This window comes from Solanum dulcamara, chromosome 1, assembly GCF_947179165.1.
Source record: "Solanum dulcamara chromosome 1, daSolDulc1.2, whole genome shotgun sequence".
Lineage (NCBI taxonomy): Eukaryota > Viridiplantae > Streptophyta > Magnoliopsida > Solanales > Solanaceae > Solanum > Solanum dulcamara.
In genome coordinates, this window is record NC_077237.1 from 3,312,359 (window position 1) to 3,332,492 (window position 20,134).

Consider the following 20,134-nt stretch of genomic DNA (forward strand, 5'->3'; position numbering starts at 1 on the left):
CGAAGTCAATTCACGGACGTATATTTGATGATTTATGATAATGAAACTTAAGTAACAGTAATTAACGAATGTATATTTTCATGTATTTAAACTTAAGTGATTTATGTATGACCATAAATCACTTAACTATAGTAGGTTGCATAAATTTGATATAAATATCTATGCGGATGAATTTTCACCTTCATCAAATTATGACCATTCCTCTTTTTGAACCCACAAAAAGTCACTTTGGTGGATGAAGTGTGTGTATATATATGTATCTCGATTAATCTTACATGAATACATATTATCTCGCACTAACACAAGTACCAAACAACTTTTTTTCTCGAAAAGATTCATGTGTTAATAGTTACATAGTGCATATTCGTATTTTTTTGTCTTCTATGGAGGAGCTTGTTATGATGGAAGTATTTGAATTTTGGCGAAACCCATCGGTGACCCCTTAAAGTTGACACCAACTTTCCTTAGACACCTCAACTAACCTTTGTTCATTTTAGACACCTCAAGTAAAGTTCTGATGTGTCATTTTGACACTTTGTGCTGACTTGACACATTGCGTGTGCTGCACCCATTTTGAGGTCGGGTGATCACCAGTTGAAGGGTGAAGGTAGTGGAGTTCCTCTCACATTTAACGTAAACCTTCACACAGACAAACTCACCGATCATACCACTTACCAAGAACTCTAACACGCGTATCATGCAGCCTTACCCCTATCTTGAGAAGACGGAAAGGTTGCTTCCTGATACACTCTCAGCTCAAAAATAGCACATAGCAAAGTAGACATTATCTGTTTCAATGCAGCTTGTAGCAGTGTATCCAAGTGAAAAAAACTAGGAAAAATTAACAAGGACAAGAATTCAACACTTTTCTCATGATGTAAAAGAAAACAAAAAGGGCAACAAATGGTGAACCAAACTGCCCAAATCCAAGGAGTCAAGAACCAGAGACAGTCATGGCAAAGCTTGTAATCTTGAAGCTTGTTGCCATGAATATTTTTTTGTAATCGTGGTATCCATGCCAGCTTGCACGCACCTCAACTAATTCCACAAGGTAACTGTTACCTCACTCCAATACATAACTCTATCCATCAATACTTGAATGGGTGAAAAGAAATCACATGGTGTTTTCACAACTCAACTAATTTCAAACAAAAACTTCAACATCTAATACAAAATGCTATGCATTTTTGACAATTGAAAGAAGCAAATGCAGCAGCAATGAACCAACAAGTGTTCAATACCCGTTGAAGTGATGATAATTAAGCTGTCAGATAGACTTGATGATAAGACTACTGTAGGGAAAAAAACTCAAAAAGGGAAATAAAAAGCCGCTCATGTTAGTCGTCCATAATGAAACAAAGTTTCATGTCATATTTGCATCTTGATAAAAAAAAAGAGGCCTAATATTATTCACTAGAAGAAATACTAAACTATATTTCATCTGTTTTGACTTTTCAAACAGTATCCAACTGTTCAAGAACCCTAACACTAAAGTATACCACCCATTAAAAGTAACTAACATATTACCAAAGGAGAGAACTTCCTAAATTACTCAAAAGAACAATGTCCCAATATCAAAACCTTCTTGCATCCTCACATATATATCATCCTCTCCCATAAAAAAATCAACATTATTATCTCCCACAATTCCAAACTCAACATTATTTTCATTAGTCTTTTCTCCGGGGTTACCAAACTCAACAGTATTCTCATCGGTCTTTTTTTCCATGTTACGAAACTCAACAGTATTCTCATTAGTCTTTTCTTCCACGTTACCAAACTCGTCAATATTCTCATTAGTCTTTTCTTCCACGTTACCAAACTCAATAGTATTCTCATTAGTCTTTTCTCGTACGTTACCAAACTCAACAGTATTCTCATTAGTCTTTTCTCCCACATTACCAAACTCAAAATCATCATTTCCCTCAACATTATAAACAATCTCATTCATGTTCACTTTGTCCCCTTTTCCTAGCACCTTATTTGAACTTTTTGCCACCACTTTTATCCTCTTTTTCTTCAAATTACCTCCTATACTTGTACACCCTTTATCCACTTCTCCACCATTAGTTTCCACAATTATCTCTTCGACCCCTAAAGATTTCTCCTTTCCCCCATTTTCATCCTTTTCTTCATCATCATCAGAAATTTCAATGAACTCATCCACAGCTTTCTTCTCGTTAGTCTTTTCTCTCACAATTTCAGACTCAACATTATTCTCATTAGTCTTCGTCGCCACAAAAGGGGACCACAAATACTCACCCAAAACAGAGAACCCAAAGCAATGATACTCACCCTTCTCCGCCACCTCAGGCGGCGGAGGTGGGCCCACAATCGATACCCCATGAAACACTCTTCTACATTTCTCATTCTGACACCTCAAACAACAATCTTCATAATCCTTCAAAAACTCATACACATAGTAACAGTACGGACACACAGTCCAAAAAGTATTCCTCCCTTTTTCCTTATTTTTCAACCCGTTATCGAAAAGGGTCTTCTGGGTCGGGTTCGAAAGAACAGACCAAGCTCTGAGTACAACCCCAAAAGCTTCAGAAGCAAATGGGTACCGATTCTTGTTAGGGTTTAATAGATTCGTAACGTTCGTGAAATGGGTCTTGATGAGTTGTTGGTTTTGAGTGTAGAGAGGAAGGTTAAGGATAGAATAGTAATTTGGGTCTTCGTTAATGGTGGTAGAGAGAAGTAATACATTCGCAATAGCGAGTATTTGTGAAGGGGAAGTTTGATTTGGGTCGATTTCAATGGCTTTTAAAGCGTAATTACGACAATCTTCCAAGTTGCGTTGTTGAAGAAAGTATTCAGAGGCAGTGAGATAAGTTTGGAATTTCGAATAATGGGTGCCGTTTGCTTTGTATTGCCGTTGATCCATTTTTGGAATTTTTTTTGGAGCAGAAAGTTGTTGCAGAAGAGAAGGAGACGAAGATGGAAGGAGTTTTTGAAAAGGTGGGAAGTAGACAAAATTGGAAATTTTTACTATTTTTTCATGGACGATTTTGGACATAATTTTTTTTAAAAGGGTTTATTTTGGGTATATACAAGATTAAATATGGAATTTATTCTCTATCCATATATTCGTGTGATCGCCAAGGTCACGGCAAAAGACGTGTCGTTAAGGAGTGTTCACGAGTAGATTTGAATCGATTATTAATCAAAATTAAAATTAAATTAATGTAATTGATTTTTAAATCTCAAAATCAAATCAAATCAAATCAAACCAATTATGTATAGTATGATATACATTTATTCGTTTGCTTGTTACTGATTTTGATTTGGTTTGAGTCGGTCATTCGTTTATTAATCGTACATAAAAATAAAAGTAATGTTACATTCAAAACTGAGAAAAAGTGACAACAATCCATTCAAAACGAAAAATAATTAGAACGACTAATATTATAGAATTTTCAATCACTAAATTTATTATGAATAAAGCTTCAAAATTCACCATTTTTGGCCTAGAAGGAAGAGACAATGATATTTCTAATACCACCAAAAATTGCCATAGACATTCATATACATGAAATTAATAAGATAAATGTTCTCGTCTTGAGTATTTTTTACTTTCATAAATAGATTAAAAATTAAATTTGATGAAAACATATAAAGGATCTTTAAAACTGTTTGTAAACATAATATATTATGTATGTATAATTATAAATATATGTACATAATTTGTCAGTTCGAATCGATTATTTCTTCAGTTTTTTCAAATAAAATCAAACCCAAATCAAACACTATCGATTTTTAAAACTAAAACCAAATCATACCCCAATAAAATTAATTTATTTAATTAATAGGGTTTGATTTTTTGATTTGAATTGATTTTTATCTAAATCATAAACACTCTTAGTATCGTTTCTCATTTACAATAGGTGTCAAGTGGAAGAACACTGATGTATGCAGCTAAGGCATTTTTTTTATGTTACCTATATTATTTATCTTTTACTAATTAACTAATTATCAGATAGTAAGGAAATTTGCAAGATTGACTGTAGCACGAGCGAGTCAAGTCAGAAAAATTGAGAGGAGGTGATTAGATAGAATATGATATGATGTTAGTTTATTGAGGACATGATCCTAGTCAGAAAGATATAAAATTTGAAAATTAGAGTAGAAAGTTAGTACATAGTCGAATCATGGAAGTCGAGAATTAGAGTAGAAAGTTAGTAGGTAGCCAAATAATGGAGGTCTAGGATTAAAAAAAGGGACAATTTCAAATATGCAACAAACTAATTAGTTTATAACAAATATAATCATATTTTATTTACATAAAAAATAGCTAAAATCATAAAAATTATACAGTGATTATACAATATAAATTACTTATACATGAGCTATACACTAAATATATATATTATGATACACTCAAAACTGAATATAATTTAACTATACATGAAATATACACTTATTATACATACCTATACAAAAAATGACCATTTTTTTTATAATTACTTTGACCAAATGGCCATCAAATATAATTTACTCATAAAAAAATTAGTTGGTAGCCGAATATAATTATCGCACTTTATCTATATGGGAGAGGTAGGTGCTTTTCTTATTAGTAGTAGTATTTAGTCACCCCATAGTTTCATATTCTCCCATATGTATTATATATTGCCTGTTAACTTATTTTGTTATCCTTTTGAGTTGGGGATTATCAGAATGAGTCCGAAATATAAATGATGGATGAAAATAAAAAAGTAATCAAATATTTAATGTGTCAAAACAAAGTTGACAAAAACTACATATAGCGCACTATATTTTTTTAACAATTTGCCATAAAATCTAATGTATTCTTTATGACTATTGTTTTAATATTATATACATTAAATATGTATATACATGTATAACTATATGTTTCCGTTCTCTCTTATTCTTTAGTGTCTATATAGATAAATGATTTTGATTATCAATAATAAAATATATTTAAACGTACAATATAGATAACATTTTAAAATTTTGTTATAAAACATTGCTCTATTTTTATTAATATTTTTTTGTTACTTTCATTGAAATACATTTAAAAAGTTATTATTACCTATTATATTTACCGGTATAAATAGATATTAAAGTTTTGATTATTTATTAAAATATTAACTGTTTACTCTATGAACTTATTTCATTATAAAATGTCAATAACTTGTATTTTTCAACAGAAATATATCTTTTTATAAAAAGAATTGTTACATAGATTAAAAAAAATAAAAATTCATGATTTTTAAAATGTAAAAGCAGAAGACAGGTTGATAATGCAAAGAATAATATAACAATTTAAATAAGTCAATTAGAATAAAGGGAGGAGGGTAAGGGGAGGGGGGGGGGGGGAGAGAGATCTATTGTTTCTAGTTGGGGGAGGGATTTGATTTTAACCAAAGTTAGGGGTGTAAACGATTTTCACCCTTAAAATAACTAAAGTATGCTTAATTTTTTTGCAAAAGAATTATAAATTTAAAAATATTTGTGAAAAAAATTTAGGAACAAGTGATACATAGTTAAAAGGAAGTTCGAAAATTTCTTTTGGAAAAAATATTTTGAGAAGTGGAAAATTATTATGAATAAAATAATAAAATACGTAATCAAATCGAAAGTGCTTATAAACTGAAAAACGATAAGTTGAAGATAGTGTTTGCCTAATTTGAACTTATAAAACGTTTGGCTTATAAACACTTTGGTGTTTACCAATAACCAGCACGTAAATAAAGCTAAGAGTGCTTATAAGCCAGTTTAACTAATATGTCTTATTGTTAAATAATCATATTCAAACTTACTGGAATACTAATATTCAAAATTTAAAATTTTAACGTATAACAAGAAATTTAATAAAATCATTATTTCATTAATGTTTTTCTTAAAAAGATTACAAAATACATATTATATACACATTAAATGTTTTTCTTAAAAAGATTGCAAAATATATAATATATAGACAAATAGATGCGAACGGAGTGAGCAGTAATAATCCTAATAAACTCTCAAATTTCAAAAATCATTATTTAATTAATATTTTTCTTTAAAGATTACAAAATATATACTATATAGACATTAAATATTATTCTTAAAAAGATTACAAAATACATACTATATAGACATTAAATGTTTTTTCTTAAAAAAGGATTACAAAATACATACTACAGACGAATAGATGTATGTGAACAAAGTAAGCAACAATAATCCTAATAAACTTTCAAATTCCAAAAAATATGTCTCTACCCTCTATAATTCCATCCCAATTACATAATATCCTAATTTGAACATCTCAAAATGTTAAAGTAAGTATTTCAATTTATTTCCTTTTTAATACAATCATTATCTACTAATCTGATTCTATAATAAATAATTTTTGACTTTAATATTTAATCTTGTATATATATATACAACATATACCCTTTACAAAAATTTCATGTCCAAAATTATCCATTTATAAAAACTCCATTTTAGCTCCTTCCATCAATGGAGCTGCAACGATCCGTAAGAAACAATACCAATCATTTGAAATTCCAAAATTATCTCAATGCCTCTGAGTTGTTTCTTCAACAACGAAACTTCGAAGATTGTCGTAATTATGCCCTTAAAGCCATTGAAGTCGACCCAAATCAAACAACCCCTTCACAAATTCTCACTATAGCCAGTGTATTACTTCTCTCTACTACTATTAACGAAGATCCAAATTACTATTCTATCCTTAACCTTCCTCTCTACACTCAAAACCAACAACTCATCAGGACCAATTTCATGCACATGTCGAATCTTTTAAACTTGAATCAGAATATGTATCCATTTGCTTCTGAGGCTTTTGGGTATGTACTCAAAGCTTGGTCTGTTCTTTCGAGCCCGACCCATAAGATTCATTTCGATAACGAGTTGAAAAATAAAGAAAAAAATAAGAATACTTTTTGGACTGTATGTCCATATTGTTACTGTGTGTATGAGTTTGTTAAGGATTATGAGGATTGTTGTTTGAGGTGTCAAAATGCAAAATGTAGAAGAGTATTTCATGGGGTGTCGATTGTTGGCCCACCTCCTCCACCTGAGGTGGTGGAGAACGGTCAGTACCATTGCTTTGGGTTCTCTGCTTTGGGCCAATCTTTGTGGTCCCCTTTTGTTGGGACGAAGATTAATCAACATAATGTTGAGTCTGAAATTGTTGGAGAAAAGACTAACGAGAAAAATATTGTACTGAACGATATCATTGTAATTTCTGATGACGAAGAAGAGGATGAAAATGGGGAAAAGGAGAGATCTGTAGGGGTTGAAGCGAATTTTGTGGAAACTAATAGTGGGGAAGTGGATAAAGGGGATACAAGTATGGGATGTAATTTGAGGAAGAAGAGGAGAAAAATGATGGCAAAGAGTTTAAATAAGATTTTAGGAAAAGGGAACAAAGTTGACATGAATGAGATTGCTTATAATCTCGAGGAAAATGATGATTTTGAATTCGGTAATATGGCAGAAAATCCTAATGAGAACAATGTTGAGTCTGGAATTAGAGAAAAAGGGGCTAATGAGAATAATGTTGAGTTTGATAATAATGTGGGAGAAACGATTAATGAAAATAATATTGAGTTTGATAATGTGGGAGAAAATATTAATGAGAATAATGTTGAGTTTGGTAACGTGAGTGAAACCACTGATAAGAATAATTTTGAGCATGCAGTTATGGAAGATGATGATATGGAGTTTTTTATGAGAGAGAATATCTATGATCAAATGAAGAAACATTTTGATATTGAGTTCTTTTGAGTAATTTAGGAAGTTCTCTCTTTTATTAGTAATATGATTGTGATAGGGATGGATATTTTAACATATGTTATGTATTTATTAATCTTGATGTAAAGATGTAAATTAACTATGATTATTAGTATACATCTTTATCAAAGTATAGAGTTCAATTGGCACATCCACTCAAAACCTGATAAATTTGCAAGATCTTGGAACTTAATTATTGGTATATCATTTTTGAATTTTCACCCCCAATACTACTAAATTTTCATGTTTTTTCTTGATTTCTGAATTACTTGCTTCAGATTCAATTTTTTCTTGAAGGAACAGAAATAAATAACAAAGAGAAGGTAAAGATTATATCAGAAAAGTTTAACGAAAAAAAACAAAGAATTATATCTAAAAGACACTTTCATTATATTTGTATAATAAATATAGACACTATGATGCTTTGTTTCTTTCCTTATTTTTATTTTACTCGTGCCTAATTGAAAATATTACTAAATAATACTTTTACTATATGAACGAGTTAAAAAATATTCATACAAACACGTCGTTATTTTACTATAACAGCCAAGTTATTTTTTGAATCAATTTTTTTATGTTATGTTATATTAAAAGATTTTTATAAAAATGTTGCACTATATATATCAGTCAAAAAAAACTCAAACAAACAATATTGTCATTTTATTATAATAGTCAAAGTTATTTTTTGAACTAATTTTTATATTATGATATATATTATATGTTTCTTATAATAATATCTCATTTATATGCATCGTCAAGGGAGGTTCGACCATATTATATACTTTGCTAAAAAAATTTCCTTCATTTGTCAAAATTCTCGTCCATTTAATGATGAATTAATTGACGTAAGAATTTGACTTAATAAGCTTAACTAATATTTTAATTCTTCAGATGCTACCAACCTTTTTTAAAATGTCATCCTATTTGTTTGACCATAATATTGTTTCTTTATAATTAAAAAAAAAAAAAAGTTGAGCTTATCTTTTATTCACTAACCTATAATTCATTTATTTATTTTTGTACATTATCAAATCACTTAATTACGATTATAAAATCGGTAACTATACTTATGATGTAAAGATTTTTAGTACAATTAATATATTCGACTAAAATCCTTTAAAGATTATCAACATCGTCCTGATCGATCTTGTTTCATATATATCTTCTTCTTTATAATATAACATGAAAAATAATTATCGATGAACTTTAAAATCAAAAAAAAAAACTGATATTTATTTCATATTTGATATATCATTTTCAGTACACATAACACATGCAACTTCATTAGGCTAAGCTAGAACTCCAAATTAAAAACGTACATAGCTTTTATTATTGACTAAATTACAAAAAGTGGATGGAGTATGTAGTTTAATTTGAAATTCTTTAATTTACGATGACGTTCTTCATTTAAGGACGGTTGACTCTCACTCCATGATTGTCGCCTTCGTGACCTCCACCCTCGTGATCACCGCCTCCGCGACCTCCAGCCCCGCGATCGCCGCCTACGCTACCTCCACCTTCGCGATCGCCGCTTCTGCGACCTCCAGCCCCGCGATCACCGCCTCTGCTACCTCCACCCCCGCGATCGCCGCCTCCGCTACCTCCACCCTCACGATCGCCGCCTCCGCCGGCTTGTGTTGCTACATACCACATTAATTTAATATAACAATATTTGATTGGATATGATGTTTGAGAAAATTACTAAACCTTTTGACACACATCAAATTTGTAGGTTAAGACGGATTCAAACTTTTGAATTTATTGATTATTTTTGAATTCTAGAAATTAAAAGGTAGCTTATTTCAACACAACTTATAAAAAAGGATATCCTTAGTTGCAGATCAAATGTGTCATGACATTTTTATGATAATAACAACTTATTACTATGAGTAAAAGGAAAATTTTAACGTTAAAAATCTTCAAATATAAAAAAATAACAATATTCCTTTTAGGACAGAATAAAAGTGAAAAGTATCAAGTAAATCAACGAAGTATATTATATTTCTTGTCATTGCATGCATGAACTATATAAATTAATTATGTAAGACAATAAATCCATATGTTTAAGAAAATTAAAATAGCAATTGAACAATTTATATTACCCTTAGTCTCATCAACAGCTAGAGCTGAAACTAGAAGAAGTGAAGCACATAAAAGTGCAAGCAGAATAATTAGGTTATTATTAAACTTCATATTTTTCCAAAAAAGAGATTTTTGAGAGTACAATGGAATGACTTTCAACTTAGCCTTAATTTATACCCAAAAAATCCCACTACAAGACATAAAATCTTATGTTCTTGGTGATGATGATCTTGACTCTAGATATGTACTATTTTCGGATGTTTTATTTTATGTGTCTTAATTTATAATATGTTGTTATTATAATAGCTAGTAATACTTAATTATTATCAATCTAAAAAGGGAAAAATGACTACTTTTTAATCTAAGAATGAATTCTTACTCAAGTACTCAACCCCAATTAGTGCAAATGTCAGACTACACATAAGGCAAATAATCATTCAATAAATAACTTTCAAGATTAAATTTGATGCACTGATTTTGTATAAATATTGACACACTCTTGATATGATCAATTTTAAATAGATAAAAATTATAATTACCTATCATCACAAGTTAAAAGTCATTATAGGTAAGAATTTTTTTATATTATCAATCTAATAGCTTGATTTTTTATTTTTTATCTAACTAGATTTTAAAACTTAATTCTACTAATAGGTTTAACATTTTATCTTTCTATTATAACTTAAGTCCTAATTATTTTGCACTGGCTCTATTATTAAGTCTTACTTTTCGAAGAGAGTATGATTTCTTATTCATAAATGAAAGTATTTAATAAGCTCATTCTTTCCCGTCCGACTAGGACACCCCCACCCCCCCCATTTGGAAATTTACTAGACTTGTTTTTGGGTTGGCTTCATTTGGACATGTAATAGACAATCATTTCTATTGTTATACATCGACTGACGTAAGAATAGTGGTTTAAACGTCTCAAAAACGACTAGGTGGAACAGGGAGACAGAGCTAAGATTCTGTCTAGCCCTGTCCCCCTATGGCGGAACAATTTTCGCTATAGCCGGTTCATCCAACTATGGTGGCAGAAAATAGAAAGAGTTTAAACTTTTTATCAATTTTCATGAAATATTTTCATTCCCCTTTCATATTTTCGATCTTCATACCTAAAATCGTGTTACGGTGATTTACATGGTTTCAAAAATTCAAATTCAAAAAGGCATAAACAAGAACTCAATAATACATTAGCAAAGAAACAATCAAGCACACACCCAAAGTTTATTTATCATATGATCTTTTAATATTTAATAACTCAAACCTTCAAGGGTCTCTAAACATCATTATATGGTATTGAATATGCAATTCAAGTCTCAAGTTTTGACTCAATAAACACATGAAACATGTCCCACAAGACCAATAATCAATCTCACTTGTTCTGAATCCAGAGTTTTCTCATAGTCACAATCATTCTCTTTCTTTATCATCTTTACCAATGATAAGCCCATGCCAGTTTATAAAAATAATTCCAAGATCGTTCCCAAACATGTATAATACAGACCTTCCATTATGATCATAAAATATTAGGATTGGACAGTACCAAAACATGCGCAATAATTCACCTAGTCATTTACTATTAATTCATTACACCTAGTCAAGTTATGATTTTTCTTTGTCCATAATATCACAAAAATACAACCAATCTCACCTCACATCATTTCAGTCATTCAGTTTAGCACACTTACTCAATGGCAGTTACTCAGGTAATATTAGGTACACAATCACAATTTCAACCACATCACCCAAGCAAATTATAATTATTAACTTAATTCGCTTTATGGATATGCATTAGCTGATCAGGCATGTATCTACACAACCTTTAAGGCTAGATACCAATTGGAATCTCTTCAATTTCAATTTTTCCTGCTTGCATCCCTTCACTCGCGACTGCAACATTCAGTTTGCTTTGTTGAGATACCACTTGAAATTCAGAGGTACTAATTGAATTTACCCCATACCACAAGTGATAGACCACACAAAAGGAAAGAAAGAAGGGAAACAATTTTCTAGAATACTTCATAGCTCCCTGAAGATTAGATGTGGACGTCAACACAACAATCTGTAAGGGTCTATTCCACATCTGTTCTTATACTGAGAGATCGGTAACTTGTGCTCTACTACCAATTTGTCACGATCCAATCTATCCGGTTGTGCGAAAACCTACTCTATGAACCCTCAACTCCCAACTAGTTATAATATAAGGAAAGTAAATGAGTCCTAAGATAACACCCTAAATGATGATAAAATTATCATAAGTTGATTTAAAACTTCCAGAGTTAAACTACGATAAAAACACACTAACACCCCAAGGAGCTAGTTTAAACAAGTACAAGAGCTACTAAGAGAGTATAGTATATGGTAAAATAAGAAACAACTCTTATCATGAGGAAGAAGGAGTAAAAACTATTGGAGATCATCGTTATCTTCACCTACGAAACATCACTGATCCTAGAATTAGACTGTGTCAAGTAGCAAAGCAAGAGTAGTATCAGTACATACAACACGTACTAGTAGGTATGTCACGATCCAAGCTAGGGCTTAGACGTGACATAGCGAATGAGGAATCCAAAGATACCTAAAACAAGCCTCTTAGCATACATTTAGCCTTTCATAGGTAATAAAAATCAATAACAACGGAAACAAGGAGAAAGAGGGACTATGGAAAGAACATCACAAACAAGCATCATACTAGTCAAGAATCATCATACATATGTCCAACAATACCTCGAATCTTAGACTTAACGGGGGCTAATACATGTCCCTAGCTCACCCTCAAATAAAGTGACAATGAAGTGCCATAACAGATATCTAAAGGTCTCAACATAGCATAAGCTAGATAGAAAATGGGTATTGTTCTCGAAACATGGGAACTCACCAAAAGTAGTCTTAAAGAAATCCCAACTAGCCACGTAGAGGAGAACAAGAAGGAGCACCGGTCCCTACATAGTGATATCATATAGGCAAAACAGTACGTATTAGTACTTTGAATGTATTAAGTATGTAGGTATGCAATACAATGTAAAACATTTAGGACATTTATAAGGTGAAGTACATAAATGAGTGCATGCATGAGTAATCAAGTAGATAGCATTTAAATCATACATATGTGGGAAGATGCCTATAACAACCAATAAGACCATGTGGGCTATAACATGGAATCCAACGTAACCCCCACATTGGAAAAGGAAAGACTACTTGTCAGGGTAGAACTCTGTCAATACTCACTTCTTTAACAATGGTGGTCATTTGTGGATCCACTAGCCTAGCCTACAAGGGCTCATATGGTGGCACATAGTTAATGAAATAGGAGGTTGCTACTAGGATTTCCTTACTCTACCCCACCTCAAGCCCCATTCAGTGCTAAGTCAAAATTTTCGAAATAGTACATCATAGTAACATGAACATACATATAGTTTGAGAGACTTCAAATTATCATTCGGTAGAATAACTCCTTAAAACCTTTGGTGATTCAAATATGCAAGAATTTTCCTTATTGCATAAATAATCCATTAGCTTAGGTGGAAAAAAAATTCACCAACACTCATTCTTTCATTGAAACACACATAATCATAGCCATTAGCTTTCATAAAAATTTAATTGGAGTCCATAGCCTTCAAGTCATGCTTTAGTGAAAATAAAGTAAAACTAGGTGGATTCAAGTCAATTCAACTTTCAACGTAAATGAAATTATGTATAAACACTACTTTAAACAACCCACCATGAATTTCAAGAACCTCTAAGGAGCTAAGCAGAGAAAATGCTTGCAAACTATCAATCCATGCATTTGAAGTCAATTTGTACCAAAGTAGACCAATAATCATTAGTTTAATCATGATTCAATTAAGTAGAAATTAGAATGACCCATAAGGAAATCTTACATGAAATCAGGAGATTTCATTGAACGTGTTTTGTACTACTTGAGGGAAGAACTCATGGATGAACACCCATATACCTTAGAGTAAAGCATGAAGAGAGATTAAAGAAGCCTTTAAAAGCTTGAAGAAATCTTGATGCTTGGTCTTCAATGAGGAGCCTTGATACCCTTTAGCTTAGAGGAATTTGTAGGGGATGATTTGGGAAGGAGAGAGAATGAAATCTAGGATTTTGGGTAGCCAAAAGAGTAGAAAATAATCCCAAAATACGTCATAGTTCAACTATATATGTTTAGGGAATTGTCCAAGATACCCTCAATAAAAACTGAAAATTTTCGCAAAAATTTGAACTGCCTGGGAACAAGTCCGCGACGCGGAGGCGTTCCCCCATCGATCATTTTTTTGCGAAGTTCAATTTTTTCCAAATTTGAGCTTTACTTGAGTTCGGACAAATTTGCACTGTACGGGAACAGAAGCGCGACGCATCGGTGTCGCGGAACCTTCGGTTTTGAGGAAATTTTGAAAAAATTTATCTTGCGAAATACGAGTCCGAAAAATCCTTTGAAGTCATTTTCCCTCTATTTTACCTTATTATAACACATTTCAACCTTCAAAATACTTAGGACCTTATAAGGAATTATTAGTCAACCTGACACCCACCACATAATATAATATAATTAATCAGAAAAAGACATGACATAAGAAAATATGCCACCCTAACTACACTAGACACCATCAGTACACTTGATTCCTGCCTGCCCTATTCCGCTACGAACTCTACCATTTATCATTTCACTCCCTCAACCTACTATCGCTTTCCAAACCTAACACTTTTATCAGATCATGGGTTATCCCTTCTATCACATAGAAAAGTTCCCGAATCCAGATAACCACTAACTTTGTTTAACCAGTCTACCATTTTTTTACGCTCTCACGCTAACACTCTAGCCCATGACTATTTAGTAAATCATAGCAAGACACATCATGTAATAAGCAAACATTACATTACCTCATCATGAATATAGACTACTCAGACTTTCAGTCCCTACCTTCATTTCATTATACATACATGGGCACAATCAATCACAATATTTCAGTGATAATTAAGGATTCTCTCATGAAATTCACACCCAAATTATTAGTGTACTGATATGGTACCCGATTTCAAATATAATTAGAGTACCGACGTGATACCCAACTAATTATTTTCCCGTGTGGCATCTGTTTCAATTGTACTAATGTGGTATTCGTCCAAATATGTCAGTGTGTCACCCGATCCACAGAAAATCACACATCACAATCACCCCTCACAATGCAACAACCACATATGATATAACAAGTAAATCAGGCAGGTTCATTACGTGAGATTATCAACATGAAGTTATACAAATTCAACAATATTCCTTGAGTATGCATTACACAAGTAATTCATATGGGCGGTCACATAAACACACACGTATATACATATCATGTGTGTAATACATTTTCCTATGTTTACACATAGCCATAGACCAGTAGTGGACCCCTTTCTAGACACGCTCTTGTTCTCAAGAATTACAGACCATCTCAGCAAAACTTATTCAGGTTATCAATCAAGAACTAGTCACGTACTTTTAGTCACAGAAAAGTCATACCCACATAATACACTCTTGCCCTAAACAACAATAACAACAATTTTAGCTAGCTAGACTTTGTGCTCGAAGGCCTAGATATGAAATCTCTCGTCAATCTACAATATATTATGTAATGAAAATAGGTCTATAACTACTCCGTTAAGAAACCTAGCCTACTTGAGCACTAAGCAGCTGCTGAAGGATTCCAACACAATTTCTGACTTTCAGGAGGAAAATGACGAAGGTAGGCCTGAAATATGTGGGTTGTAGCCCTTCTTGCACTAAGATCTCTTCTCTCCCTTCTTTCCAATCCTAGAGCAGCTTTTGAGAGTTTTTAGGGTGACCCCCGTCTATTTTACCACTGAAGGTGAGAAGGAAAATAAAAAAAATACGTTTTGGAGTTTCTGCCCCCTACGATCCCGCTATAGCGGCTCAGATCCTTCTATAATGGTGCCATCGTGGAAGAGTAAGACCACTACGGCGGGATAGCCTCAGTTTGAAAAATGCCTAATTTATGAAGTTTCCGCTACATCATTCCAATTTTTTTCACATGTACATATCTATGTATATATGTACGTATGTATTTATATTTCCGTTTCTCTTATTCTCTAGTGTCTATATAGTTAAACAATTTCGGTTGTCAATTTTTATTAATATTTTTGTATTATCTACATTGATATATATTTAAAAAGATATTATTATCTATTATTTTTACGTATATAAATAAATATTAAAACTTTGATTACTTAATCCAATCGAAAGTGCTTATAAGCTGTAAATAATAAGTTGGAGATGACTTTTGGCTAGTTTGAACTTATAAGAACTTTGGCTTATAAACGCTTTGGTGTTTACCAACCGCGTAATTAAGCTAAAAATACTTACAAGTCAGTTTAACTAAAACATTTTATTATTAAATAATTAATTATTTTCAAACTTACTGGAATATTAATATTCAAAGTATAAAATTTAAATTATAATCTAGAAATTTAATAAAATCATTATTCAATTAATGTTTTTCTTAAAAAGATTACAAATACATACTATATAGACATTAAATGTTTTTCATAAAAAGATTACAAAATACATACTATATAGATATTAAATGTTTTTCTTAAAAAGATTACAAAATACATACTATATAGACAAATAGATGTGAACAAAGTGAGAAACAATAATCCTAATAAACTTTCAAATTTTAAAAAATATGTCTCTATCCTCTAAAATTCCTTCTCAATTACATAATATCCTAATTTGAACATCTCAAAATGTTAAAGTAAGTATTTGAATTTATTTCCTTTTTAATACAATCATTATCAACTAATAAGATTTTGTAATACATGATTTATTGAATTTGAAATTTAATCTGGTGTATATAAACAACATAAATCCTTTACAATAATTCCATGTCTAAAATTGTTCATTTACAAAATATCCATTTTAGCTCCTTCTATCTTCGTCTTCTCCAACAATGTCGCTGCAGCGATACATAGCAAATAACACCCGTCATTTGAAATTTCAAAATTATCTTAATGCCTCTGAATTGTTTCTTAAACTGAATGTGTATCATGTTCTCGATCGCCGAACTCCTGCTACAATCAATTTCTCACACCTCCTTATTGATATATCCGCACACCTCCCAAAAAGAAATGGACAGTTTCACCTTTGTTTGTAACCCATGCATTAGATATGGACAAAGCAGGAACTACTTTTGTAAGGCATAATAAGCCTCCCCCTAACACTAATGATAGATATAGTACTAATACCACTACTAACTCTACTACTAGCTCTTTTGTAATTGCTCCTCCCAACTCTACAAGCACTAATGCTGCCATGATACCTTGTACTGATGCATATTATTAATTAATATAATATCCTCTATTTACCCAAAAAAAAGAATGTAAATGAAAGTATCTTAACATAAATGTAGTTTCAAAAGAGTGTTAGTTTAAATACGTTCTATATTTTAGTTTAGTTTTTCATAAACTTAATTTGTTTCTTCTTCATTCAACAGTTATTAATTCGAGTCATTCTGATATACTAAAAACAAGAATGTCATCCTAAAAATCAAAATCATTGACAAGAATTTGGATAGGTTGTAGCTACGAGAGAACAGATAGATAAGCAAACAAACAATCTTAAAAATATTAATGTGCAACAAAAAAGTGTGAAAGACATATATGAGGCGACATGTGATTTTTGGAAGTTAAAAGGACAAGGAAGATTATACCAAATCCTTTTATTGACATACATATACTCGTGATTGATTTCAAAAGAATTAAGAGATGCATAGTCTAGACCTTTATAATTATATTTTATTATAACAATCAAATTATTCGTGAACCCATTTTTTATTTCATGTTATATTATATGTTCTTTATAACAATATCTCACTATATATTGCTATAACAGTTCTTTTTTTTAACTAACTTTTCATGTTATATGTTATACTGTAGCAATATCTTGGTATATGTTATATCACCAAACCTATTTAGATAAATAACGTCGTCCTAAAGAGATTTGATATTATCTATTTTGGAGTTATACTTTAAGAACTATTTCCATAAAGTTTGGATCAGATCATATTGTAGACTTCTTTATTTTTGTTCTTTCCTTCATTTGTCAAATTTCTCGTCCATTTTAATGATGAATTAATTGACGTAAGGATTTGACTTAGAGCCCGTTTGGATTGGCTTAAAAAAAGTAACTTTTATGTATGAAGTGTTTTTAGAACTTTGAAGTGCTGAAAGTTATTTTTATAAATAAGCAGTTGAATGTTTGGATAAAAGTGCTTATGATGTGAATTTTAGGATTAAAAGAATAAAAAAAGGTAGTTTGAGAATTTAGTTAAAATATAAGGGATATAAAAGTAATTTCCATGGTCAAAGAAAATGACTTTAAGCACTTTGGAAAAAAAAAGTTAGGAATCCTAACTTTTCATTTTTGACTGACTTTAAGAACTTTATGGCTTAAAGTCAGCATTAGGCAAACACGTCCAAAAGCTAAAAGGGGGCTTTAAGTTGATTTTGACCAACTTAAAGCCAATCCAAACGGGCTCTTAATAAGCTCAGATAATATTTTAAGGGAATTTATAAAAATCTCATTAATTTAGGAGTTAAATACTTAGATACACTCTAGTTTGTAATATTACGAATCTTATCAGATTTTAGTGCTTCTAGATACATCCAGATACATGTATCTCAGGAGACATGGGGTCAAAATTAGGTGTAATTTGTTCTAGATACACTATATATTATCCAAATAGATTCGTATGTATCTGAGATACATAGACAAATATCGTTCGCCTCCCTCCACCTCGCTCGCACTCTCCTATGTATATGGTATCCCAGATACATGTGAATCACACCAAATACATACGAATACATGTATTTAGTGTGATTTCGAATGTATTTGGAATAATCCATGATTGTCTCGCTCGTCTCGATCCTTCTCCTTCTTGCTCGCCTTTATCCTTATTTTTAGTGTATCTGATGGCAAAAATATATGTATCCAAGTATATCTTCCTCAATATATGCAGAAAACTCTTAATTAATGATAAGATACGTAATTATTTAAAAGTATAGACAGTAATAATTATTGACAAACTTTGAAATCAGAGAAAATAAATTAAACATTGATACTTATTCATATTTACTATATCATCTCTATTACACATAACACATGCAACTTCATTAGGCTAAAGCCTAAGCTAGAAACTCCAAATTAAAAATGTACGTAGTTTTTATTATGGACTATATTATAAAAAGTGGACGAAGTAGATTAATTTATGAAAACGTTCTTCATTTAAGGGCGGTTGACTTCATTTTGCTTGTAGGCCCCGCCTCCATGACCACCACCTCCGTGGCCTCCACCACCATGATGACCGCCGCCTCCGTGGCCTCCACCACCATGATGACCGCCGCCTCCATGGCCTCCACCGCCATGATAACCGCCGCCACCACCATGACGATCGCCTCCACCGCGGTGGTCTTGTGTTGCAGCATTTAGTTGGCCTTCATTTGTTGCTACATATATACATACGACATATAGTATTTCTTACGAATGGAACTAATAAATATGCAAAAAATAATTAATTTACTTAGTACTCCCTCTCGGTTACATTTCATATAGCAATATTTGACTGAACATAATGTTTAAGAAATATTTGAATCCTTTCGACACACGTTAAAATTGTATGTAAGTAGAGGCAAATTCAAAATTTAAGTTTGTTAATTATTTTTGAATTCTAGAAATTAAAAGAAAACTTACTGGATTTTGGACGAATTTTTCAACACAACTAATAAAAAGGATATCATTAGTTGTAGATCAGATGTGTCATGACATTTTTATGATTATAACAACATATATTATTGCGAGTAAAATGAAAAATTTAACATTAAAAGCCTTCAAATATAGAAAAATAAAATAGCAATTAAACACTTTATATTAATTACCTTTAGTCTCATCAACTGCTAGAGCTGAAGCAAGAAAAAGTGAAGCACATAAAAGTGCTAGCAGAATAATTTGGCTATTATTTACCTTCATATTTTCTTTCACTATCCAACAAAGAAAAACTTTTGAGAGCACAATGAAATTAGCTTTCAACTTTGCCTCAATTTATACCAAAAAATCCCCACTACAAGACATAAAATCTTACGTATTTTTGATAATGTTGATCTTGAGTTCTTGACTTTAAACTCTACTTCCAGATATTTCATTTTATGTGTGTTAATTTGTTATTTGAATATGAAATTTTAAAAAGTTACGAGTCGTTTTTTAATCTTAAATTAAAGTCATGCA

The 20,134-nt window shown here is 31.4% G+C and overlaps 2 protein-coding genes across 2 annotated transcripts; both read right to left on the reverse strand.

The window, feature by feature from the left end:
- Positions 1 to 1,552: 1,552 nt before the first annotated feature.
- LOC129885098 (uncharacterized) lies at positions 1,553 to 2,890 on the reverse strand. The gene has a single exon (XM_055959312.1). It carries the CDS (start codon positions 2,888 to 2,890, stop codon positions 1,553 to 1,555), a length of 1,338 nt encoding a protein of 445 aa, XP_055815287.1.
- Positions 2,891 to 19,138: 16,248 nt separating this feature from the next.
- On the reverse strand, positions 19,139 to 19,907 carry LOC129885108 (cold and drought-regulated protein CORA-like). Its single transcript, XM_055959322.1, has 2 exons — positions 19,789 to 19,907; positions 19,139 to 19,359 (listed from the first exon to the last, which is right to left on the reverse strand). The coding sequence occupies exons 1-2, from the start codon at positions 19,877 to 19,879 to the stop codon at positions 19,139 to 19,141; spliced, it is 312 nt and encodes a 103-aa protein (XP_055815297.1). The 5' UTR covers positions 19,880 to 19,907.
- Between the last annotated feature and the right edge of the window lie 227 nt (positions 19,908 to 20,134).

What these genes read in the sequence shown, in the direction of transcription:
- LOC129885098 (XM_055959312.1), bottom strand. Translation starts at nt 2,890, where the DNA reads ATGGATCAACGGCAATACAAAGCAAACGGCACCCATTATTCGAAATTC.
- LOC129885108 (XM_055959322.1), bottom strand. Translation starts at nt 19,879, where the DNA reads ATGAAGGTAAATAATAGCCAAATTATTCTGCTAGCACTTTTATGTGCT. An exon ending in AGCAGTTGATGAGACTAAAG is followed by an intron (nt 19,360 to 19,788) that starts GTAATTAATATA and finishes GTATATATGTAG; the next exon opens with CAACAAATGAAGGCCAACTA.